Source organism: Sus scrofa, chromosome 14 (genome assembly GCF_000003025.6).
Source record: "Sus scrofa isolate TJ Tabasco breed Duroc chromosome 14, Sscrofa11.1, whole genome shotgun sequence".
NCBI classification, from domain to species: Eukaryota; Metazoa; Chordata; class Mammalia; order Artiodactyla; family Suidae; genus Sus; species Sus scrofa.
Window position 1 is genome coordinate 39,885,899 of NC_010456.5, and position 27,175 is coordinate 39,913,073.

The 27,175-nt window shown below is 41.6% G+C and overlaps 2 protein-coding genes across 9 annotated transcripts in view; one reads left to right on the top strand and one right to left on the bottom strand.

Moving 5' to 3' along the window:
* Positions 8 to 21,186, top strand: LOC102160475 (laforin-like). 8 transcript variants are annotated; one of them, XM_021074222.1, is made up of 4 exons: positions 8 to 829; positions 1,278 to 1,364; positions 1,538 to 1,626; positions 2,779 to 2,919. In XM_021074222.1, the coding sequence occupies exon 1, from the start codon at positions 25 to 27 to the stop codon at positions 724 to 726; it is 702 nt and encodes a 233-aa protein (XP_020929881.1). In that variant the 5' UTR covers positions 8 to 24; the 3' UTR covers positions 727 to 829; positions 1,278 to 1,364; positions 1,538 to 1,626; positions 2,779 to 2,919. The 8 variants fall into 8 exon arrangements, with proteins under 8 accessions (XP_020929881.1, XP_020929883.1, XP_020929879.1 ...); XM_021074224.1 differs by having other exon boundaries at positions 1,552 to 1,626; XM_021074220.1 differs by lacking the exons at positions 1,278 to 1,364; positions 1,538 to 1,626; positions 2,779 to 2,919 and adding exons at positions 2,951 to 3,079; positions 20,786 to 21,186.
* ALDH2 (aldehyde dehydrogenase 2 family (mitochondrial)) overlaps positions 16,419 to 27,175 on the bottom strand; it is a 30,797-nt gene continuing 20,040 nt past the window's right edge. Inside the window, 4 exon segments of the mRNA NM_001044611.2 lie at positions 16,419 to 16,855; positions 19,029 to 19,143; positions 21,025 to 21,182; positions 22,865 to 23,029. Coding sequence (NP_001038076.1) covers positions 16,823 to 16,855; positions 19,029 to 19,143; positions 21,025 to 21,182; positions 22,865 to 23,029 — 471 coding nt within the window. The 3' untranslated portion in view covers positions 16,419 to 16,822.

The following is a 27,175-nucleotide window of genomic DNA, read 5'->3' on the forward strand; positions in this document are numbered from 1 at the left end:
AGCCGCCCCCAGGAACCGGCAGGAATGAAGGCCCCGGCGCCGGCTCGGCCTCGGCGGGCGGTTCTAGGCTGGCGGCGGCGGCGGCAGCGGCCCCCGGGAAGAAGCCTTTGTGCTGGGCCCCACGCGGCCGCCTCCCGGCCTCATCCCCGGCCGGGGAGGCAGGCTCCCGGGGCAGGGCGAGGCGGAGAGGGCCCCGATCCGGGGCGCTGTGCTGGGGCCTCGAAGGGCCTCCGCTTAGGCCCGGGCTCGCCAGGTCCTGAAGAGGAACCTGCGCCTCCGCCTCCGCCGCCGGCACCGCCGAGAAGCCGAGGCCGACCCCGCCGCCGCCGCCGCCGCCGCCGCTGCTCCCGCTGCTGCTTCAGCGCCACACATCGCCGGGACACCCGCGCCGGGCAGCCCTGCCGGCCGCCCGCCTGCCGGCGCTGTGCACTACTTGAACTCCGGGCCGCCCTTCCTGCGGCCAGACTTCGTGCCCCCACAGCTCCACGCGCCCCTCGCCGCGGTCCGCTGGGGTTTCCGAGTCGCCCCCGAACCACGCAGTTGACTTGCAGGCGTCTGCCAAGGCCTCCCCAAGGTGGCGCCAAACTCAGGACAGGCCCCCGGGCCCTCCGCAGCGACGGCGCAGTGCTGATGACGTCAAAGGCCCCAGACCAGGCGGGGCTATTGGACCTTACCACCCAATTCGAGTGGCAGCGGGACATTTCTCACCTTCTGTGTTTTTCCTAACGTCGTGGTCTAGATTTATGGTAGCAGAAACACGCTGCGGAAGAAGCAGAGGATATCGGCTTGTGATAGAGGTCAGACACTGAACCTCCGGAAGAATCCTGAGGTAAGAACAGATATATAGCAATAACAGTTATGTATACAGGGCTTTCATTTTGCGTGAAGCTCTTTTTTTTTCCATTAGTTTCCTTATTCTTTATAAAGTAGGCATTTGGCTCTTCGAGGTAAGTGTATGTATGTGGAATATATAAAATATGTATGTATTTTTTGCTTTTTAGGGCCGCTTCTGTGGCACATGGAAGTTCCCAGGCTAGGTAGGGGTCGAATAGGAACTGTAGCCTCTGGCCTACACCACAGCCACAGCAACGCCAGATCTGAGCAGTGTCTGCGACCTACACGACCTACACCATAGTTCGTGACAGTTCAGGATCCTTAACCCACTGAGCGAGGCCAGGGATCAAACTGGCATCCTCATGGATACTAGACGGGTTTGTAACCTGCTGAGCCACAGTGGAAACTCCTGAGGTGAGTATATTGTTATACCCTATTAACAGATGAGATAACAGATGAAGTAACAGATGAAGTAAGTGGAACTCTCTTGCAAACAGCTGAGAACTAGTGAAGTCAAAATTGGAACCAAGGTTTGTGCTCGTTATGTTACACCAATAACCTGTCAAAGGACCTTGCAGGAGTTTTTGCCTAATCACCTCTTGATAGATCTTCGTTCATTCACTTATTTACTGAGCACCACTGTGTGCCAGGCCAACTCCATCCTGGGGAAACAGTAGAAACAAGATATGGTACCTGTTTACAGATCTTACTTTCCAGAAAAGGAAGCAGAATGTAAAGAGGGAAAAGCACAGAGTTTGTGGATACTAAGAAGAAAGTCAGCAGGGTGCTGAGGTAAGAGAATAACTGGATGTGGGGACTTTTTCCAAGTAGGTGATCAGGGAAGGTCCCAGGTGGTAACTTTGAAGCAGAGACCTCAGATAAATGAGGAGGAGCTGTCTCATTAGAAATCCAAGGAGATTTCTGGGCAGATGGAACAGCATGTGGAAAAGTCTTAAAGTGAAAGTAAACTAAATGTGGTCAAGGAGCATCTGTCATTGTAGCTGGAGTAAGGTGAGTAGGAGAGAGTGGTAAAGGTTGGAGAGATGGGCAGGGCCTGTATCATATACACCCATAGAGGTCATGGTGAGATCTTTGGATTTTATTCTAAGCCAGTGGAAAGTTTTAAACTAAAGAGTGATACCAAATTTATGTTTTAAAAGATAAGACTGCTGTATGAAGAGTGAAATATGGGCAAGTTAAAGTGGAGACATGGAAGAAAGAGAAAAAAAAAGGATTTCCCGTTGTGTGGCAGAAATGAATCCCACTAGGAACCATGAGGTTGTTGGTTCGATCCCTGACCTTGCTCAGTGGGTTAAGGATCTGGTGTTGCTGTGACCTGTGGCATAGGCTGGCAGCTATAGCTCCAATTCAACCCCTAGCCTGGGAACCTCCATATGCTGTGGGCACAGCCGTAATAAGCAAAAAAAAATTGGAGACATGGACAGTTATTAAGAGGCTGTGGGGTAACCTAGATGATTATGATGTTCCAACAGTAAAGTGGCGGTAAAGTTAGAATAGATGGATTTATGATATGTTTCGGAGGTAGAGGTGAATGGACTTACTGAAGGACTCAGTGTGGAAAATGTGAATAAGAAACTAATCCAGAATAATTTCTGGCTTAAGCAGCTTGTATGGGTGATGGGACATTCAGTGAATGAAAGACTTGATGAGAGTGAGAGTGGAGAATCCAGAGTTCTTTTCTGCCTGGTTAATTTGAGGTTCTTATGTGATGTACTAGAGGATAAGTAATTGGATATATTGTGGTGCAGACGTAGTTGTCTCCTTTGTTGACCATTTACCTACACTACATTCCTCAACCCCCGTAAAAAAGGTGTGGCCATATGCCTATGCTTTCCTCCAGTGGAAAGTGAGCAGAATACATGTGCATATATCTAGGCCTGGCCCAGAAAATCTATGAACAGATGCTCTTACTTACTTTGTCAGCCGGAAGATGATGACCAGGTTATGGAGAAGGCAAGGCTTTAAGATGGAAGATACCTGAGTGAAGGAGAAGTCTGCTGTGTTGACCTTAACATCCACTCAGTATTGTTACATGAGAAAAAAAATAAATCTCTGTCGTGTTGAGCTTTTATGTATTTATGTCTTTTTGTTATAGCAGCTTTGCCTATGCTACCTCATTCAAACTAAGAATGTGACCCAGCAGTGAACTTTGGGAGAAAATTTCTGAATAACTTGAACAGTAAGGAAGTAGAAGATGCCTTGGATTCATTTATTGATTCAATAAGTAAGAACTTTTCAATTCTTGGCACAGACAGGCACTGTCCTATGTAATAGAGATGCAGAGATGAGGTCCATTCCTTAAATTATCTGAGTCTGGCAGTTAAACATATTGGTTGTTATCTGCATGTACTTTCCCTCTATCTAGAAACTTACTCTTCCCTCCCCACACACACATACACACACAGCTCAGTTTCTACACGTCTTAAATCACCTTCTGAGTACTATTTTATCAGAAAGACTTTGCCTGACCCTTGTCTCAATCTAAATTAGATGTGCCTATTATCTCATAATTAACTTCCTTGTACTTAGCACAGTTTTTATTTGTATGTTCACTTTATTCTTTAGTGTCCTCTTCCCCCACTAGACTAAGTAATCTCACCAAGGGAAAGAATCTTATTTGTATTATTGATCACATCCCCAACACCCAGCCCACTGTAGGTGTTTAATAAGTAATTTTTGAGGGCGTCAAGAAACAGAGAAGGCAGAGCCCTAAGGAAGGAGATGTTTCCTCTATTTTTTGCCTGGGAGATGGTAGGCTTCCTAAGATAGCCTTCAATGATGCCCACCTCTTGTGGGCTGCTTGTGGACTGATCTAGTGACTTGTTTCCAATGATGGGATGTCATGTCTGAGATTAGGTTACAGAAAGACTATGGCTTCTACCTTGGGTACCCCTCTCCTGCTTATTTGTTCTGAGGAAAGCCAGTTCAAATGTGAGTAGCAAGACCCTGAGCTAACTTCCTCCCATTGTTGGAGGCATGAATATGCGACATAACAAAGAATGGAAAGAAAAGATTGGCGCCGTAGAGTAGCTATAGAATGTCAGTCTATACTTTACAAAGTCTTGTGACTCTTTCATGACCGTTGAGGCAAAACGAATGAGAACAACATCAAAGAATGGCATCTTGAAAATAAGATTGCTGAAGCATTGATGTTGCTAATGGAAAACCAGTAGTTCTGACATTCTCAGGACTGGAGCCTTGGGGGATTTGTGGGAGAAAAGCCATGGATGGCTTGAAGCAAACAACAAATTATGGCCTGGGAGGGCTAAAACATTTATGATTACTTTATGTGCTTAGGAATGACTGTGCTAGCATATCTTGCTTCCAGTCTATTTGAAGTAAAATACCGATGTATCCCCTGCACATACAAGGAAGTAGAAAAGAGTAAATAAAAACCATGAGTTGGCTCAGAGGGTTGCTATTGCCTCTTGAAGGCTGTAGCCCCCTAATCCCCACTCTATTTGTCTCTTTCTTCTTATTTCTGTGGCACCACTGACTTCGGGACCAGGGTCATGAGCAGGCCTCCTCATCCCATGGTCACACCAAAATTACAACTATTTACAGAGCAGCTATTGATGAAAATTACCTGAAGACTAGCAGAAATTATTTTCCACAACTAAAGTATAAAGAAGGAACCACAACTAGGCAGATAAGAAGGGCAGAGTTGCAGTATAGTCAAGACCCACACCTCTAGGGTAGGCTACCCAGAAGAATCCAGCCCCAGAGTGTCTGGCTTTGAAAGCCAAAGGAACTTGTGTATGGGAGAACCAGAGGGCTATAAGAAACAGAGTCTCTGTTCTTAAAGGACATATGCAAAATCTCACATACACTGAGAGCCCAGCACAGAGGCAGTAATTTGAAAGGGGCCTTGGTCAGACCCACTTGCTGATCTTGGAGAGCTTCCAGGAGAGGCAGAACACAATTGGGACTCCCCACTGGGGCATAGACTGATGGCAGCCATTTTTAGGAGCCCAGTCTACGATGAGGACATTGGTTTTGCCAAGTGCCATTTTGGAGTCCTCCCAGCCATTGGGCCAGTAGCCTATGCACGAGGCAGAGCCTGGCAACCAACCAGGCTGGGGGACAGCCCTGCCTATTAGTGTACCCATAGTGGTCAGCCCCATGACAATAGAAGGACCCACGTAGCGTACAAGAGCATATAGCTCTGGTAACCAGAGGAGAGTGTGCTGCTAAGCCACATAGCTATTAAGGCCACTTCTCCAAGATTAAGAAACATAACCAGTCTACCTAATACATAAAAGCAAAAGCAGAGGGTTATGCAAAATGAAGCAAAAGAAGTGTGTTCCAAATGAAGGAACAAGGTAAAACCCCAAAAGAAGACTAAGCAAAGTGGAGTTGAGCAATCTACCATTAAAAATTCAAGGTAATGATTATAAAGATGTTCAGAGAGCATCATTTGGAGAGGAATAGATGAACACAGTAAGAAGCTTAATAAAGAGAAAACATGAAGAACCAAACAGCTGAAGAATACAATAATGGAAATTAAAAAATATACAAGAAGGAATCAAAATAGATTAGAAGATACAGAGGAACATATCAGCAAACTGGAACACAGGGTAGTAGAAGTCGCCCAAACTGAACACAGAAAAAATAATTTCAAAAAATAAGAATACTATAAGGGGAGTTCCTGCTGTGTTGCCATGACTTAAGAATCTGACTGAGTGGCTCAGGTCACTTTGAAGGCACGGATTTGATCCTTGGCCAGGCACAGTTAGTTAAGGGATCTGGCATTGCCACATTTGTGGCATGGTTTACAGCTGCAACTCCAATGCAATCCCTGGTCTGGGTGCTTCCATATGCTGCAAGTGTGGCAATGAAAAAATGAGGGCGGGGAGACTAGTTTAAGGGACTTCTGGGACAACATCAAGCATATTGACATCCACATTATAGAGGCTCAAAAGGAAAATAGAGACAGAAAGGGGCAGAGAACTTAGTTGAAGACATAATAGCTGAAAACTTTCCTAACCAGGGAAAGGAAGCAGATATCCTAGAGTGGGAAGCACAGAGAGTCATAAACAAGATCATCACAAAGAGGTCCACACTAAGACACATTGTAATTAAAATTGAAAAAAAGTTAAAGACAGTATTAGTAAAAGCAGCATGGGAAAAGCAACTACCTACACACAAAGGAACTCCACGAGACTGTCAGCTGACTTTTCAGCAGAAACTTTGCAGACCACAAGGGGTGACACAATATATTTAAAGTGATAAAGAGGAGAAAAACTATAACCAAGAATATTCTACCCAGCAAGGTTAGAATTCAGATTTTAAGGAGAGACAAAAAGTTTTGCAGACAAACAAAAACCAAGAGTTCAGCAACACTAAACCAGCTTTACAAGAAATGTGAAAGGGACTTCTCTAAATGAAAAAGAAAAGACTACAACCAGAAACATAAAAATTGTGAAAGAAAAAAATGTCATTGGTAAAGACAAATACACAGTCAAGTTAGTAAGTCAACCGTGTATAGGGCTAGTAGGACGGTTAAAAGACAAAAGTAATAAAATTATATCCATAATCAGTGGTTAAGGGATACACACAACAGGTCAGTAATATTCAATACAGTGAATATGCAGCATTGTTAAGAGATCAACTTAAAATAATCGTGTATATATATGACTGTTATATAAACCCACTAATAACCACAAACCAAAAAAAGAACTGTAATAGGTACACACATAAGAGAGAAAGGAATCCAAACATAACATTAAGAATAACTGTAAAATTACAAGGGAAGAAAGCAAAAGAAGGAAAAAGAGGAGTTCACATTGTGGCTCAGTGGTTGTGAACCCAACTATTATCCATGAGGATGCAGATTTGATCCCTGGCCTCACTCATTGGGTTAAGGATCCACCATTGCCATGAGCTGCAGTGTAGGTGACAGACATGGCTCAGACCCACGTTGCCGTGGCTGTAGTGTAGGCCAGCAGCTGTAGCTCCAATTCAACTCCTTACCCAGGAACTTCCATATGCTGCACCTGTGGCCCTAAAAAGCCAAAAAAAAAAAAAAAAAAAAAAAAAAAAAAAGAAAGAAAATCAATAAGGAAACACTGGCCTTAAGTGACAGATTAGATGGACTATCTTCGTAGATATATATACAACTTTCTCTGTGAAAGTGCCAGGCTGCAAATTATTTTCTTTTTTTTTTTTTTTTTATTTTCAAGTGCACATGAAACATTCTCCATGATAGGTCACATGCTAGGCCACAAAATGAATTTCAATAAATTTAAGAAAATTGAAATCATACCAAGCATGTTTTCCAACCACTATGGTGTAAGACTGGAAATCAACTACAAGAAAAAATGGCAAAAAATACAAATGTGGAGGCTAAACAGTGTGCTACTAAACAACCCATGAGTCACTGAGGAAATCAAACAGTACCTGGAGACAAATGAAAATGGAAACACCATGATCCAAACTCTATGGATCATGCAGCAAATGTGTTCTAATGAGAAAGTTTGTAATGATACAAGCCTACCTCAGAAACAAGAAAAAACTGTCAAACATACAACCAAACCTTACACCTAAAAGAAAAATAAGAGGAAACAAAACCCAAAATTAGTTGAAGGAAAGAAACCATAAAGATCAGAGCTGAAGCAAATGCAATAGAGACTTAAAAAAAAATCAATGAAACTAAGAGGTTGTTCTTTAAAGAGAAATGAAAATGATAAACCTTTAGTCAGAATCATCAAGAAAAAAAAAGCCAAAATAAATGAGTTAAAATGAAAGAGACCAAACCTTGTATTTGAAAAATACAAAGGATCATAAGAGATTACTATAAACAAATATATGTCAATAAAATGGACGCCTAAAAGAAGTGGATTAATTCCTTGAAGTGTACAATCTACCAGGACCGAATCAGAAAGAAATAGAAACTATAAACCAATTACCGGTAATTAAATTGAATCAGTAAATTAAATAAAAAACCCACTCCCAACAAACAAAAGTCCAGGACCCAGATGGCTTCAAAGGTAAATTCTACCGAATATTTAAAGAAGTGTTAATGCCTATCCTTCTCAAACAATTTTTTTAAAATTTGAAGAGGAAGGAATGCTTCTGAAATTCTGTGAAGCCAGCATCACATTGATACCAAAACCAGACAAAGACACAACACACAAAAAAAGGAAAATTACAGACAAGTATCGCTGATGAACGCAACTGCAAAAGTCCTCAACAAAATGTTAGCAAACCATTCAAAAATACACTAAAAGGGAGTTCCCATCATGGTGCAGCAGAAATTAACCCAACTAGGAACCATGAGGTTGCAGGTGTGATCCCTGGCCTCAGTGGGTTAAGGATCCAGAGTTGCTGTGAGCTATGGTGTAGTTTGCAGATGTGGCTAGGATCTGGCATTGCTGTGCCTCTGGTGTAGGCCTGCAGCTATAGCTCTGATTAGACCCCCTAGCCTGGGAACTTCCATATGCCATGGGTGTGGCCCTAAAAAGAAAAAAGACAAAAAAAAAAAAATACCCTAAAAGGATCATTCACCATGATCAAGTGGAATTTATCCCAGGGATACAGGGATGGTTCAATATCCACAAATCAATCAGTGTGATGTACCACATCAAACTGAACAATAAAAACCAAATGAACTCTCAACAAAGTGCAAAGAGGGGACATACCTCATCATAATAAAAGCCATATGTAACAACCCCACAGCAAATATCAAACTTAAAGATGAAAAGCTGAAAGCATTTCCTCTAAGTTCAGAAACAGAATAATGATGCACAGTCTTACTCTTTTATGCAACACAGTATTGGAAGTACTAGACACATTAATCAGACAAAGAAAAAAAAATAAAAGGAATACAAATTGGAAAGGAAGAAGTAAAACTCAATGTTTGCATATGACATGATACTACATATCATAAATCATAAAGATGCCACCAAAAAAATTAGAACTAATAAATTCAGTAAAGTTGTCATATACAAAATTAATATAACAAATCTGTTATATTTCTATACACTAACAAGGAACGATCAGAAAGAAATTTTTTTAAAAATCCTATTCACAATTGCATCAAAAACAGTAAAAAACCTAATAATAGATCTAAGGAGATGAAAGCCCTGTACTCAGATAAGTATAAGACATTGGTGAAAGAACTCAAAAACACAACAAAAAGGAAAATACTTCACTCATGAATGGGAAGAATTAATATTGTTAAAATGACCGTACTGTTCAAGGCAATCCCTATCAAACTACCAACAGCATTTTCTACAGAACTAGAACAAAGAATTCTAAAATTTGCATTAAAAAACACAAAAAACCTTGAATAGCCAAAATGACCTTGAGAAAGAAGGACAAAGCTGGAGGTATCACACTTCATTATTTCAAACAATACTACAAAGCAACAGTAATCAAAACAATATGGTACTGGCACAAAAACAGCAGACATATAGATCAATGGAACAGAATAGAGTGCCCAGAAATAAATCCAAACTACTGTAAGCAATTAATATATGACAAAAGGGGGGAAGAATATACAATGGGAAAGAAAGCTTCTTCAATAAATGACATTGGGAAAACTGAACTGCTGCATGCAAAAGAATCAAACTGAACAACTTTCTCACACCATAAACAAAAACACTCTCAAAATAGATTAAAGACTTAAATGTAAAACTGCAAACCATGAAACTCCCAGAACAAAACATAAGCAGTACACTCTTTGGCATTGGTCTTAGCATTATTTTTTTGGATATATCTCCTCAGACAGGAGCAAAAAATAAACAATTGGGACTACATCAAACTAAAAAATTTCGTACAGCATATGAAACTTAACAAAAAGGCAGCCTACAGAATGCAAGAAGATATTTGCAAAAGACGTATCTGATAAGGGATTAATATCCAAAATATACAAAGAACTCTTACAACTCAACATCAAAAAACCAAACAACTCAATTGAAAAACGGGCAGAGAATCTGAGTAAAAATTTTTCCAAATAAGACATATAGATGGCCAACAGACACATAAAAAGATGTATAACATCACTAACCATCAGAGGAAGACAAATCAAGACCATAGTAAGATATGACCTCACACCAGTTAGAATGGCTGTTATCAAGAAGGCAACAAAGGAGTTCCCATAATGGCTCAGCAGAAACAAACAAATCTGACTAGTATCCATGAGCATGCAGTTTCAATCCCTGGTCTCACTCAGTGTGTTAAAGATCCAGTGTTGCTGTGAGCACTGGTGTAGGTTGCAGACATGGCTTGGATCCAGCATTCCTGTGGCTGTGGCATAAGCCACGGCTGCAGCTCTTATGTGACCCCTAGCCTGGAAAGCTCCATATGCCGCGGGTGTGGCCCTAAAAAGACGACCAAAAAAAAAAAAAAAAAAAAGCAACAAATAACAGGTGTTGGTAAGGATGTTCAGAAAAGGGAAACTTCATGCAGTGCTGGTGGAAATGTAAATTGGAACAGTCACTATAGAAAACAGGAGAGAAGGTCGTCAGAAAATTAAAAATAGAACTGCCATGCATTAAAACAATTCCTCTTCTGGGTATTTTTAGGGGAAACACTAATTTGAAAAGATATATGTACCCCTATCATTGTAGCATTATTTATAATAGCCAAGATAAAAAAGCAACCTAAGTGACCGGCAATAGAGGAATTGATAAAGAAATTATAGATATAGATATGGATACAGATATAGATACACACCCCACACAATGGAATATTATTCAACCATGAAGAATGAAATCTTACCATTTGCAACAGCATGGATGGACCAAGAGGATATTATGCTAAGTGAAATAAGTCCAACAAAGAAAGACAAATAACCATATGATTTTATTTATATGTAGAATCTTTAAAAAGAACAACAGCAAATGTACATACATAAAACAGAACAACCATAGATACAGAGAACAAACAAATGGTTGCCAGAGAGGAGTAGGAATGGGGCATGAATGAAATAAGATTAAGCGGTAAAAACTTCAGTTACAAAATAAATGAGTCACAGGGATGAAACGTGTACAGCATAGGGAATATAGTCAATACTGCAATAACTTTGGTGACAGATGTAATATGTAGAAATGCTGAATCAATATGTTGTACATATGGAACTAATGTAGTGTTGTAGATCAATTATACATCAGTAAAAATTGTTTAATAAATAAAAAACAAAAAATAATAAACATTTATTCCTCACAGTTCTGGAGGCTGGGAAGTCCAAGATCAAGGTGCTTAACAGATTCAGTTCCTGATGAGGCCCTCCTCCTGGTTTGCAGAAAGCTGCCTTTTTTTTTTATTATTAAAGTATAGTTGATTGACGTTGTGCCAAAAGTGACCCACCCATATATATACACACACACACACCCCCTCTTTCTCTCATATTATCTTCCATCATGTTCTATCACAAGAGATTGGATATAGTTCCCTGTGCTGTACAGTAGGATTTCATTGCTTATCAATTCTAAATGTAATAGTTTGCATCTACTAATCCCAAACTCCCAGTCCATCCCCTCCCCCTTGGCAACCACAAGTTTGTTCTCTATGGCTGTGAGTGTTTCTGTTTTGTATATAGTTAATTTGTGCCATGTTTTAGATTCCACGTATAAAGTGATATCATATGGTATTTGTCTTCCTTTTCCTGACATACTTCACTTAGTATGAGAATCTCTAGTGGCATCCATGTTGTTGCAAATGGCATTATTTTGTTCTTTTTGTGGTTGAATAGTATTCCATTGTATATATGTACCACATCTTAATCCATTCATCTGTCGAGGGACATTTAGGTTGTTTCCATGTCTTGGCTATTGTGAATAGTGCTGCAATAAACATTAAGAGTGCATGTATCTTTTTTAATTATAGCTTTGTTGGAGTTCCTTTTGTGGCTCAGTGGTTAATGAATAAGACTAGGAGCCATGAGGTTGCAGGTTCGATCCCTGGCCTTGCTCAGTGGGTTAAGGATCTGGCATTGCCATGAGCCGTGGTGTAGGTCACAGACACGGCTCGGATCCCATGTTGCTGTGGCTCTGGCCATTTGACCCCTAGCCTGGGAACCTCCATATGCCATGGGAACGGCCCAATAAATGGCAAAAAGACAAAATGAAATAAAAATTTTTTAAAAAATGAATTATGGCTTTGTCTGGATATATGCTCAGGAGTGGGATTGCTGGATCATACAGTAGTTCTATATTTAGTTTTCTGAGGACCCTCCATACTCTTTTCCATAGTGGAAAACATTCCCCAAATGTACCAATGTATATTCCCACCAATGGTGTAGGAGGGTTCCCTTTTCTCCACACCCTCTCCAGCATTTGTTATTTGTAGACTTATTAATGATGGACAGCTTCCAGAAAAGTTATCCCTCACAAAATAGCTGAATGAGAGCCAGGTGTGACTGTAGGGGTTGTGAGGAAAAGAGGCCCAGAGGTTATGTGGGGTTTTTTTCTAATTTAGGTAAAATTCACATAACATAAAATTGATCTTTTAAAAGTGAACAGTTAAGTGGCATTCACAATATTGTATAGCTATCTCTATCTAGTTCCAAGACATTTTCATGGACATTTCCCAAAGGAAACCCATAACCATTGTTCATCCCCTTTCTTCCTTTCCCCAGCCCCCTGCAACCACCAATCTACTTTGTGTCTCTATGGATTTACCTATTCTAGACATTTCATATTCATGATGTAGACAATATATGGCCTTTTTTTATGTCCAGCTTCTTTCACTTAGCATCATGTTTTCAAGGTTCATCCATATTATAGCCTGTATCAGTGCTTCATACCTTTTATGGTTGAATAATAATAATAGTTCATTATGTGAATAGGTCACATTTTGTTTATCTATTCATCTGGATATTTGAGTTGTTTCCACCTTTTGACTATTGTGAATAGTACTGCTGTGAACATTTGTGGACAAGTTTTTTTCCACAAGGTGGCGCCTACACTTAGAAAACGCCTTATCAGCCAGGTTCTCTGGGCTGCATGAAAAGTTCCTTGTCTCCGTTATTCAGCCAGAATCAGAGCATTTCCTGTTGGATACTGGGTAAGGCTATAGGCAGAAACAACAGCTTTACACCCAATACTCCTGTGACTGACCCACATCCAAATACCCAGAGAGATTAGGTTGTTCATAACCTGAGAACTTTTTGTTTTCAGACAGCTACTTAGTGCTCTAACAGGTTCCTGTCACTAAAAGCATAAGGAGATGAATAAGTGTCTGTGATGTCAAAATCAACATTATAGACTTTCACAGCTAGCATTTCCTTTGTTTCATCAGCTTCAGAGCAGATTCTTTTACAGAGTTTGATTCAAAGCTGTGACTTTGTTCAATCTGAACCTCTGGAGGGAGACTCGACACTGAGATGTACAAGTAATTCTGTTTCCCACCATAAGCTTTGTCCACCAGTGGTGTTACTGAGATGATTTCAGGTAATACAAAGGCAAACTCTGTCTTAATCACTACCTATTTGTAAATTATCCAAAACTTACAAATATGACCAAGAAGATATCCTTTCAGTGTTACACGAAAACAGTTTTTAACAGACCCATCCAATGATTTTCTCATTCTCAAGGACATGGGTCAGCAAACTATGGCCAGGGAACCAAATCCAGTCTGTGGCCTATTGTAAAGCTCTCAAGTTAAGAATGTTGGTTCCCCCACCACCACCATTTTTAAAGGATTGTAAAAAACAAAAATAAAAAGCAAAAAAAGAATATGTGGCAGAGATGTTACATAGCCTGAAAAGCCTAACATGTTATTACCTTGGCCTTTTACAAAAAAAGCTGCCCTAGATCATAGCATTGTTTGAAATTCCTGTTAACGAATTAGGAGCTCACACTCGGTGAAGTGACCAATAATTTATATGTAGATTTATGTCCAGTACAACTGCAAATAATTTCTATCTGGTTAAAAACAAAACACTCATGGTTAGTTTCTTGCTTTATAGTACATAAACCAGCAGTCTTAATCTAGCATTTCTTTGTTTTGTTTTGCTTTTTTATTGTTTTTTTTAGGGCTCCGTGGCGTATGGAGGTTCCCAGGCTAGGGGTTGAATCAGAGATATAGCTGCTGACCTATACACAGCTACAGCAAAGCTGGATCCGAGCCACACCTGAGTAAGGCCAGGGATTGAATCCATATCCTCATGGATACTAGACGGGTTCATAACCTGCTGAGCCACAACAGGAACTCCCTGTGTTCATTTTCTATTAATATAAAAATCATGCTTTTAACTTTTGCAAATCAGACTTTGACACGCATTGGTTATTGCTTAGGGTAAATATTAAGCAGATAGGTGTGGTACTTCCATTTACATAAAGGGCATAAATTATAGACAGATAACCTGGCTTCAGGAATTGAACTTCTGGCAAGAAGCCTGGAAAGCAAGTGAAAAATATGAGTACCATCTAGGGAGCTTTCTTCCCTTTCCTTCTTGTCCTTCCATGATGTCACTACCTTATCGCTCTCATTGCACCTGGCATCTATGTTATATTATAATCGACTTTTTTTTTTTATGGCCACACCTGTGGCATATGTAAGTTCCCAGGCTGGGGTCTAATTGGAGCTGCAACTGCCAGCCTACCCCACAGCCACAGGAAAGCCGGATCCAAGCCACATCTGTGACCTATACCACAGCTCACGACAATGCTGGATCCTCAACCCACAAAGCAAGGCCAGGGATCGAACCTGCATCTTCACGGACACTGTGTCGGGTTCTTAACCTGCTAAGCTACAATGGGAACTCCTAATCATCTCTTTTGAGAGTCTGTGTCCCCTCACCAGATCCTGAGCTTCTATAGACAGTGTCTTACGAGTCTTATTCATCTTTGCATCACCAGTACCTAGCACTGAGTAACCTCCCATAAGTGTTTGTAATGGACACACATTAAGTGTGACGGGCATGACCTCTAATTCCATCAGGCCCAGCTTAGGCCAGGCATCTGCTCTGGCACTCTCAGGATACCCTGCTCCCATTACATTCCTATGATTAACACGACTCTCCCCAAGACTTGCTGAGAGGACAGACATTTCAGCTGACCTGGTGCCGCCACACACCCAGTGTGTACCACAAGGCCTAGGAGGTTGCAGAGTAAGGTGAGAGAACAGGGCTGGGTTCAAAACTTAGCCCTCTGCCACTAGGTTCACATGTTACAGCTTTGGTGCTGCAGCTCATCACCAGGGCTAAAATCCAGAATCATTTTATTGGCAGTGAACCCCATTTCACTTTGAAGCAATGTGAACTAAAATACTCCCCTACTGCTGACTGGTCATAAAATTGTCACCTCCATGAGGCACTTATTTCAGGTATAAACAGCTATAAAATTGTATTTATTTATATAAATACAGAAATGTAATTGAAAGGATTAGGTTTGTTTGTATTTTATTTTAAATTTAGTAATGCTGTTCTTTCGTCTTTTTAATATTTCTACTTACGACAGTTAAATGCTATTTTTATGTATTGCGGTAAGGTATTTTTAAAAATTTTACAGTTTAAAAGAGTCTATTTGAAAGAAAAAAGTAAATAATAGTATGCATTTACGACAAAAATTGTGACATGCTATTCAAAGAAGTCAAATTAGTCTTTGGCAGAATAGGGATTGCTTATCAAGACGTGGCTTAGCCTCAATGAAATAAGGCCAGGGGTCAACAAGTGAGTTCCATCACTCCCCTGACACTGTCTACAAAAACTATGTGGGTGTGTTTTTCTTAGGAAAGTATCAGACCTTCCCTCAAATTCTTAAAGGAATCTGTAACCCGAATGGTAACTCACAAACTGATACTGTGATTCAACTCTTTTTGCTCCAGTTCCATTGCTCACTAGGGAATCTTCTGATTGCTAATTTACCAGTAATACTAATTACTGATTTGCTAGGTCCCTTGACTAAGAGAAGGTTCTAGATATGAGATTCAAAAGGTCTGGTTCCTGGAAATACAGACCTCACTTAATATGAATAAATGGACATCTGGTTTTCAAATCAGTCTCTTATGAAACTGGTCCATCAGGACTCTTGTCTCATTTGGTTTGATCAAGTATTTGAACTTAAAACACTGAGAACCAACCATGGGCATCAAATATGTCTTTCCTGGTTTACCTCCTGCCCTGAGGGTAGGGGCTGGGAGTCTTTATTTATTTATTTGTCTTTTTAGGGCTGCACTCATGGCATATGTAGGTTCCCAGGATAGGGGTTGAATCGGAGCTGTAGCCACCGACCTACACCACAGCCATAGCAACCCGGGATCTGAGCCACATCTGTGACCTACACCACAGTTCATGGCAACACCAAATCCCCGACCCACTGAGCAAGGCCAGGGATCAAACCTGCATCCTCATGGATACCAGTCAGATTCGTTTCCACTGAGCCACGACGGGAACTCCCTGGGAGTCTTGTTTAGGTGTCATCCTCAGTGTCCAGCACAGGACGTACCACATGTGGGAAGGCCAGTGATACTTGTTAATTACACCCAGGAATCAAAGGTTATTGACCCACAGCATGGGAGAGGTGGTAGTTGTATACGTGATGTATGCACAGAGGGGACAACATATCTGTGTGACAGCATCTCCTTGGGTTGAGATGGAGGAAGAGTTACCCAAAAAGTGAACAGTAGTATTGTTTTTAATGAGTTTTAGTCCAGAATACAAAGCAAGGTGCTAGTTGCCTCAATGATAGTACAGTGGTAAACAATGGCTTTTTCTTCCCCCATTAAGGCAAGTTACAGAAGTGTATCAGATGGACAGGATGAGACATTTCAATCTTATGTTTGAAAAGGCAGCCCGAAAGCTAGTAGCATTGTTGTAGTTTAAAAGGCTTTCCATGTACCTTTTGCCCCACACCCACCCTATTTATTGATTAAAATTCTGGAACTTTCTTGATCCAAGAGATTTTTCTGGTAGAATTTCTCTTTTGAGAACTTTATTGTGCAAGGGTCCTTTTTCGTGGTTTTGTTGCTTATGTCCTTGAAGTTTACGTCACTGGATGAGTAAGAAAGCCAGCATGGTTCTTTATGAGTTCTTCTGAGGAACTTTGACTGTGACCTGGGGGTTAGGGAGAGAAGCTGTTAAATCTACTGTTTTCCCTATGGTCTGCAGGCATCCTCAGCTGGGTGTTGCCCCAGCTGTAAGCACAAGGGCTTTCCTGACTTCTAACATCTCAGTGGTCAGCTGGCCAGTACCAGCAACTGCTGGGGCTGTGTTCTGCATGAGCTCACACTCTGCCTCTTTGACCTAATCATTCTCAACTGGGGGCTGCTGTGGCCTCCAGGGAACTGTGGGCAATGTCTGGAAACATTTTTTGATTGTCATGGCTGAGGGGACTTTGCTACAGGCATCTAATGGGCAAAAGTCCAAGATGCTGCTTGACATCCTACGCTGCACAGGGCAACACCACAACAAAGAATTACCCAACCCCAAATGTCCATAGTGCCTAACCTGGATCCCTACATTCCTCCACAAGAATCAGAACCAGAAAAAGGTAATGTGCTCAAGCTCACAGGTGTCTCAGTGTGTTAAATGGGAAGATTCCTGATTCAGATAGATGTGGGGCTGAATACAAGCTTTACCCCCCACTGGGCAAGTGCTTCACCTCTGTGTGCCTGGTTCCCTCATGTGTAAAATGGGATAGCAGCCATATCTCCATGGGGTTGTTGTGATTATTAAATGAGGTAACATACAGAAGAAAGTCTAGCCCAGATTCCAGCACAAACTGTCAGTAAAAATGAGTCTAAAGGAAGAGATTTTCTCGTCAGTCCCCCTTGCAAACTTGACTTCTCTTTCAAAAAAAACCCTATATTTGTTAGTGTCATCATTTGAATTCCTCAAGCTCAGAATATAGGAATCTTTATCAGGAGCACTAAGCACAGTGTAGGTAGGTGCTGGGCTGCATCAGCTTTGCTTCCTTCACCTGCATCCTCTAACCCTCCCAAGCCATGAAGTCCTGCCACTTCTTTCTTCAAAAGCCTTCTCCCATTCTGTTCTCCCTAACACCTCAGTTCCTGAGGCCTCTAACGTTAGCAGCTTCCACTTAAGATTCCTCCATGAATCACCTCAACTCAAGCCTCTCCTTTTCAGGCTCTCCCACTGCCCTCCCATCAGTCCTCAGATACTGCAGTTCCTTGGGGTTCAGTTCCAGCCCTCCCTCCCCCCTCACTCCATGCCTAAATAATTTCTTCCCCTCAGTGTCGATTTCAAATCTAGTTCTCACCGCTTATATATACAGGAAAGATTTCAGTAAATAAGTAAACATGTTTTACTTTATTCCAGTGATCTTCCTGAGAAGACGTGTTATATCTTATTAGAGTTACATTTTATACAAAGTTTATTCTCAGGTTCACCACTGTAATGTTGAATGAACACCACTGTTTGCCTTTTCTTGCTCTGTTCTCCCTTTTGCATCCTGCCCCTGCCCTCCCACCCAACCCTGGGCTCATTTGGTTGCCCTGAGCCTTCTTTCCCAATCCTAGAAAAGCCCAGCTCCTCCCATTTCTCTTTTCTTAAAGTATCATTTGTGAGTATGTTTCCTGACTAAATTGTAATTGATGTTCACTGCAGAGATAAAATCATTTTCACTTTAGTATCTTTCCTTTTTCATATTGATAAAGATTATGAGTATCTATATATGTGCATATATGGTTTTTAAATTGGGCTTATACTGCATATATTACTTGGTATCTGCTTTTTTACTTTAAACGATGAGCATTTTCCATATCAAGTATCCTGTTGAAATACTTAAACACCTACTTCATATTCTATAATGTATTGGACATTTGGGTTACATCTGATTTTTCCCTGTTAGAGAGAACACTATGATGGGTATTTATGGAAACAGGACTTTAGATCTTTGTATTTTTGACTAGTTCTTCAGGCTATATTCCTTGTTCAAACTGCAAAGCAAAGGATATAGGTATTTTTATGGCCCTTGAAACCTAATGCCTCATAGCTTGATTCTTATTAGACATTTTTTCTCGCTGTTTCAGTCCACTGGGGTCTTTGCCTCCTTCTAGGTGTTACAGAACTTAGTGTATAACAAAGTCCAGCAAAGGACTATGGGGGCATATTGGTGGCCAAGACCCCGGTTATTCCTCACGAGATAGAGCAAAAACTGGGTCTTTTGTAGCTTCCGTGGCTGAAAACAAGAAACTACCGATAAGTACTGAGGGACTCTGGCACAAGGGCAGGGTGGGGTCGGGGCTGGGAAGGTACCCATACTCACAGTTTTTACTTCCGTGTATGCCTGCAGCCCATACTCTCCCAGCTCCCGGCCACTCCCAGACAGTTTGTAGCCACCAAACGGTGACTGGGCCCCAAACACGTCATAGCAGTTGACCCTATAATTTGAGATGAGATTTCAGAAGTAGCTCTTGGGGTGGGGGATAAGTATCCCTATCCCTGGGACCTCCTGTTCAGCTCTAAAATTTTACTGAGAAAAACAGATGGGTAGAACCCTACTAACAACTAGCCATACTGGACTCCTGAGCAGGTCACATGAAATAAAGCCATGTTATCTCGTCCTTCTTGATATGGTCACAGGTGGATATCAGTAACAGGGTGCCTGACGTGCTAGCTTCCCATTTTAATGAATCATTTTTGCTAACTAGGTGCTAAGCTTTGGGGGGCAATTTTTGAAAATTACTCATTTTAACTAAATTTAAAACTTATCACTTTAGGAGTTTCCATCATGGCTCAGTGGAAACTAATTTGACTAGTATCTGTGAGGACACAGGTTCAATCCCTGGCCTCACTCAGTGGGTTAAGGACCCGGCATTGCATGAGCTGTGGTGTAGGTTGCAAACGCAGCTGGGATCCTGTGTTGCTGTGGCTGTGGTATAGGCCAGCAGCTATTGCTCTGATTCGACCCCTAGCCTGGAAATCTCCATATGCCATAGGTGTGGCCCTATAAAGCAAAAAACAAAAACAAACAAACAAAAAAAACCATAGCACTTTATTTTTATTTATTTATTTATTTTGCTTTTTAGGGCCACAATTGCAGCATATGGAGATTCCCAGGCTAGGGGTCGAATTGGAGCTATAGCTGCTGGCCTACGCCACAGTCACAGCAGCATAGGATCCTAGCTGCATCTGCCACCTACACAGCTCATGGGCAACACCAGATCTTTAACCCACTGAGTGAGGCCAGGGATTGAACCCACAACCTCCTGGTTCCTTGTTGAATTCCTTTCCACTGCACCATGACGGAAACTCCAAAACCTTAGCATTTAAAAGTATATGATACAGTGCTTTATTGCATATTTATAATGTTGTGCAACCATCACCTCTATTTAACTCCAGAACATTCCTATCACCCCAGAAAGAAACCCTATACCCAGTAAATAGTAGTTACTCCCTATTCCCGCCTTCCCCAGCCCCTGGCAGCCCCTAATCTACTTTCTGTCTCTGTAGATTTGCCTTTTCTGGACATTTCATATAAATGGAATCATATAATATGTGGCCTTCTGTGTCTGGCTTCTTTCATTTAGTAGTAATGTTTTCAAGGTTCATCCATGTTGTAGCAGGTGTCAATTCTTCATTCCTCTTCATGGCTGAATATTCCATTGCGTGGATAAACCACATTTTGTGTATCCATTCATCAGCTGATGGACATTTATGTTGTTTCCACCTTTCGACTATTGTGAATAATTTGTGAACATTCAAATACACTTTTTGGAGTGGATGTTTGTTTGTTTGTTTTTTTCTCTTGGGTATATACCTAGGAGTAGAATTTCTGGGTCCTATGATAATTTTGTGTTTAACTTACTGAGGAACTGCCAGACTTTTCTACAGTAGCTGCAACATTTTACATTCCCACCAGCAACATGCAAGGGTTCCAATTTTTCCACATACTAACCAACACTTGGTATTTTCTGCATTTTAAATTGCAGCCATCCTAGTGGGCGTGATGTAGGTGCTAAGCTTTTAAGACCCATGTTACCTAAGTGTAAGCCTTCAGCTCTGGTCTCTTGCTCCTTACAGCTTGGGTGGAGCCCCAGTCATCCATCTGCCCAAGGACAGCTGCATGGGAAAATGTGCTGGAGGGAAGTTTAATCTCCTGAAGGCGAAGAGATAGGAAACCTCCATCTGCTGTACCACACCCTGACCCAGGGGGAACTGAACCCAGCACCCCAATTTTGGGATGTGAGCAGTGTATTCCAGAAGACCCTGGGCTTGGGGATCTCTGCCTGAGTTGTGAAAGGCTGCTAGGAGGCACTTACCACACGGTGCCAGCCTGAAGGGCTTGAGACAGATAATTGGCCTTGTCTAAGTCCTTTGTGAAGACAGCTGCGGCCAGCCCGTACTTGGAATTGTTGGCTCTCCCAATGACTTCCTCTATGGTCTTGAACTTGAGAATCTGCATCACTGGCCCAAAGATCTAGGGTGAGAGAACACAGTGGGTAGGCACAGCAGACACAGAACCACCTGTTATCCAGCTTTCACAGCGTGGAACAGGTGATTCCAGATGTGGTTACGAGCCCAAGGAGGGAGATGACAGCTCCAGCGCTCACTGGAACACAGAGGGAAGGACAATAATGGGAACTGGTTACCTTCCATGTGCCACGGGCCTTACACACCTTTTCTTATTCTCAACAGTCCTGCAAGTAGGGACTTGCACTGACAGGTTACATGTAGATTTAGTTTCAAATAATTTAAGTCATTCAGCAAAACACACACCAAAGGCTGAAGAAACAACTGTGAACAGATAGGGTCTCTGATCTCAAGATGTTCCAGGATTATCTTAGTACGTTCCCTGTCCTATTTCTGAGTCACTTCTTCAGGGAATCCTGGTTCCTTCTAGTGAGTAATAGAAACCAAAACATGGGACGAGATGTACTTGTTGCTGATGGGGTGTAGCTGCTCTTAGCCTAATGAAGGGAGAGACAGGGGTGGGGGGAAACAGATCCTGATGTATTCACGTGATTGGCGTGATTGTCATATGACCATGACAAGCAGGAGGATGAGTGATGGGAGTCCAGAGGAGCTACCTGGCTTAAGTGGTGGGAGGCGGGGGATCAGGAAAGACTTCTCGGAGTGATAGTCAAACTGTAACACCATAGGAGCAGAAACTGGCCAAACTAGATTAGGGGTGAGGAGCAGAGAGGAGGGAAACAGAGTCCTAGGCACCAGCACACTCAGTGCCCATTCTCATGAAATCCTTTTCTCCTCTATAAGGAACTAGGACTTCTTGAAAAAATGGCTGATTCCAGGACTGTGTGGAGAGTATCAAGACAAAGATGGAAGAAGACAGCCAAGAGCCCATCATGGTTGGAGCAAGGCCTGTGGGATGGGGCATCTTGCACTTGAGGCACTAGCAAAGCAGAGGCATCCTGCCCTTCTAGAAAATGGGTATTTTCTATTTCCATTGTGTTTTTTTTTAAAAAGTGTCAAAATTGTCTTGAGAAAAGGGGCAGAATTCTGAGGTACTTTCTTACCCTGACTTTGCATTTTAGTATTATTTTATTTTGAATTATCCACGGAAGGGGGTGACAGTATAATATTTTCTCTGCGTAGGACCTCTAAAAGGGCTTAATCCAGCTGGGGGAAGTGGAGTGAGTCTGAACTTGCCAAGGGCAGAGTTGGATACCCCTGGGTGTCCAGTGTTTGTAGAGCACCTGGCACATAGAGGCATTCAAAAATTATTTGTGAAATGAGCCAATGAATGAGCTGGAGCTGCTGCCCTGAGTTTATAATCAGTGCCAAGCAGGAGATCAAAGGACTCTTGCCACATGGGGAAGTCAGCCCTTTGATCTAGTCCGGTGTCCTGCTTATGTGAAGGCCACGAGAAGCACCAGGCAGAGTCATTCCTTGACTCACAGCTCACAGGGATCAGGACACACAGGGCCTATAGGCTATGCCAAGGGATTCAGGGGTTATCCCCAGCCACTGGCAGTCACAGAAACTGAAGAGGAGAAGCATGAGATCAGAAGTGAATTGTGAATAATTTGTCCTAGACGTAGAGCCAGGATTTGGCCCAAGGCCAGCTGATGGGTCAAGATGCTGGACTGAACTGTCCGCTTCTCCTAAGAATATTCCCTCAAGCATTGGACCCATGCTGACCTCCTCCTTTGCAATGGTCATGCCATCTTGCACATCTCCAAACACGGTGGGCTGGATGAAGTAGCCACGGTCAGCAGCCGCCCCTCCACCGCAGAGCAGTTTCGCCCCTTCCTCCTTCCCAGACTTGATGTAGCCAAGAATCTTCTTAAACTGAGTTTCATCTATCTGAGGGAGAAAAAGCCCAGAGTTAGAGATGCTAGAGCCAGACCACTCATGGCTTCAGGCTTAGAACCACACAGGCAAGGAGACAACTGGAAAATGGGCCAGGGCATGAGTAAGCAAGGCCAAAAACATAAGAAAAAAGTTTTCCCCAAACTTTTTAGCTCTCAAAGAAATGAATATCAAGCCCATTGTTTTTGTTTTTCAAGTATGAGATTACTAAAAATTTTAAATAGCAAGAAAATACATTGATGGCAAGAGCTTGTTACATACTCTGTAATAGTCATACACTATTAGAAGGACTGATAGGTCAGTTATACCTCAATTGTTTTAAAAAAGGACTGTAGGGAGACGGGATTAAATGGCGGAATAGAAGGACTGGAGCTCAACTTCTCTCCTAAAAACAACAAAATTCACAACTAAAGACTGAGCAATCTCCACCCAAATGGACCGGAAACCCATACCCTACTCCAGAAGAAAAAGAGGAGGCCACATCCACAGGTAGGAGGGGTGATATAAACAACCCCATACCTCCCGGTTGGGAAGCTCCACAGACTGAAAACTATCTGGCTCACAGAGACTCACCTACAGGAGTGAGAGTTCTGAGCCCCACATCAAACCCTCACATGCTGGGATCTGTCACTGGGAGAAAGAGCCCCTGGAGCATCTGGCATTGAAGGCCAGCGGGGCTTGTGCGCAGGAGCTCCACAGGACTGGGGGAAATGGAGACCCCATTCTTAAAAGGCGCACACAGACTTTCACGTGCACTAGGTCCCAGGGCAGAGCGAGGTCTCCCCAGGAACCTAGGTCAAACCTGACTGCAGTTCTTGGAGAACATCATGGGAAAACGGGTGAATGTGGCTTGTTGTGAGGGAAGGACATTGAAGGCAAAGCTCTCAGGAATATTCAGCAGTTGCCTTTCTCTGGAGGTGGCCATTTTGGGAAAATCTGGCCCCACCCGTCAGTCAGTGCTGAGAAGCCCCAGGGCAAACAACAATCCAGGTGGGATCACAGCCCCACCCCTCAGTAAACAGGCTACCTAAAGAGCCTCAGGCACACAGCAGCCCCTAATCCCATCCAGAGACTAAGCCCCACCCACCAGAGGGATTAGAATCGGCTCCACCTACCAGTGGGCAGGCATCTGCCCCTCCCATCAGGAAGCCTACAGCAAGCCCTCCATATCGACTTCAGCCACAAGGGGGGCAGACACCAGAAGTAAGAGAGGCTACAGCTCTATTATCTATAAAAAGGTCACCACACCAAAAACCCATAAAAATGAAAAGACAGAGAACTATAACTCAGATGAGGGAGAAAGGAAAAACCCCAGAAAATCAGCTAAGTGATCAGGAGATTCTCAGCCTCCAGGAAAAAGACTTTAGACTGTTGATGCTGAAGATGATGCAAGACATTGGAAATAAACTGGAGGCAAGGATGGATAACTTACAGGAAACACTAACCAAAGAGATACAAGATATAAAACTTGAAGAGAACAAGAAGAGATGCAAAATATAATAACTAAAATAAAAAACTCACTAGAAGCAGCTAACAGCAGAATACAGGAGGCAGAAGAACGAATAAGCGAGGTGGAGGACAGATTTGAAGAAATTACGGATGCAGAACAGAAAAGAGAAAAAAGATTGAAAAAAAAATGAAGAGAGTCTCAGGGAACTCTGGGACAACGTTAAATGCACCAACATCCGTATTATAGGGGTGCCAGAAGGAGAAGAGAGAAGGGGACAGAAAAAATATTCCAAGAGATAATAGCCGAAAATTTCCCTAACATGGGAAAGGAACCACTCACTCAAATCCAGGAGGCACAACGAGTACCATATAAAATAAACCCAAGGAGGAACACACCGAGACACATAATAATCAAACTGACCAAAATTAAAGACAAAGATAAAATACTGAAAGCAGTTAGGGAAAAGAAACAAGTAACATACAAGGGAACCCCAATAAGGTTATTGGCAGATTTTTCAGCAGAAACCCTACAGTCCAGAAGGGAGTGGCATGATATACTTAACGTGATGAAAGGAAAAAACCTCCAACCAAGAATACTCTACCCAGCAAGGCTTTCATTCAGATTTGAAGGAGAAATCAAAACCTTCACAGATAAGCAAAAGCTGAGAGAATTCAGCAACACTAAACCAGCCTTACAACAAATACTAAAGGAACTTCTCTAGGCAGGAAAGAAAAGATCAGCAACAGGAAGCAAAAATTCCACAAAAGATAAGGCTCACCAGTAAAGGTATATATACAGTAAAGATACGAAATCATCCATGCACAATTATACCATCAAAATCAGAAATCGGAGTTCCCGTCGTGGCGCAGTGGTTAACAAATCCGACTAGGAACCATGAGGTTGTGGGTTCGGTCCCTGCCCTTGCTCAGTGGGTTAACAATCCGGCGTTGCCGTGAGCTGTGGTGTAGGCTGCAGACACGGCTCGGATCCAGCGTTGCTGTGGCTCTGGCGTAGGCCGGTGGCTATGGCTCCAATTCAACCCCTAGCCTGGAAACCTCCATATGGCACGGGAGCGGCCCAAGAAATAGCAACAACAACAACAACAAAAGACAAAAGACAAAAAAATAAAAAGTCCTGTCAGTTATTAAAAAAAAAATCAGAAAGCATGAGAAGAGGTGGCTACAAATGCGGGACACCGGAGATGAACTTGCAATGAAGAGAACAACAACTTAAAACAATCTCATATACATACAGACTCTTACATCAAAACTTCAGAATAACTGCAAGCCAAAAATCTACAATTGATACACAAACAAGGAATCTCTGGAGAAGAAATATATCTCATAGTAAATAAGTGCATAATCCACTATGAAAGGGGTCATTTGACATCATTCTTGGAATGCTGAAGTCTTCTTAGATCTGATTCTGATTTCCTCTCCATCAAAGAACTTATGATAATTATAATTAAATAATGCCACTGTACAATTAAATAATACAGTTCTACAATTGTATTATTAATAACCATTTCTCTCCATGGTACAATGTAAAGTCTATAATGTCTTGTTTATCACATCACCTAGAATGGTGTAATGCCTTTACTGAAGAATCAATGAGATGGAACAAATTGTGAGGACATATTTATATAGTTACACTGTTTTTTAACCAACTTATGCATTTTATATTTTACTTATTTTCAGAGGGTGTATTATTTTTGTTATGCTTACCAGTTGTTATTCTTTTTACTATGCTATATAAAATATTTAATGGTATATAAGGCTTTTTTCTTTATAAATTTTAGTTGCATAATATAACAATTTAATATAATGCTAACTTTTAAAGAAAAATTGAAATGTAATAGATAATGCTAAGTAGTAAAGATGAAAGCCTAAAATTGGGATAAAGTATAGAATAAATTTCCTATTTGTCTCAGCATATTTTCCATTCCACTTCTCCAGTGGGAGTCAATCTGTTTCTTAAGATCCACGTTATAACAATCTGTGTGAATGTAATTGTGTGTAAATGTATGTATTTTATTCTGTAAAAAAAATTTAAAAAAAAAGGACTGTAAGCTGGTACAGCTCTTTGGGAAAGTAGCTTATTAACATTAGACAAAAAATTTGATGTTCATATCCTTTGATCCAGCTATTTAATATTACTTCTAGAAGTTTATTCTACATGTGACAAAGAGACTTGAACAAGGATAGTCACTGGGGAGCATCTTATAGAAGCAAAAAAATGGAAACAATTCTAAGTATACATGAGCAAAAGGGCTGGTTAACGTAATTATGGTATATCCCTATATTGTGTCATCATTTATAGCAGATCTGTGAACTATCTGACACAAAAAGACAGCCTAAGATATTTTGTAAAGGTGGAGGGGGGGAGTGTGTAGAATGGTATATATTACAAAACCCTATTTTTGTTAAAACAAACACACCAAAATGTAGCTCTTTGTGTGTTTTGGGGGGGAGGTGGAGCAGGTTACCTGTGGGGAATGGACTTGGAGAAGACAAAGGGGTGTTATTTTACTTTAAACTCTTTTCTTTGAAGCATCTTATACAAATTTGTGTTAGCATAATAATTAGCCACAAACCACAAAAACAAGAGAGAAAAAGAGATGCTGGGGTTCACAGCAGCACTCTTCACAACAGCCAAAAAGGAGAAACAACTTAAGGGTCTATCAACAGATG

What these genes read in the sequence shown, in the direction of transcription:
- LOC102160475 (XM_021074220.1), top strand. Translation starts at nt 25, where the DNA reads ATGAAGGCCCCGGCGCCGGCTCGGCCTCGGCGGGCGGTTCTAGGCTGG.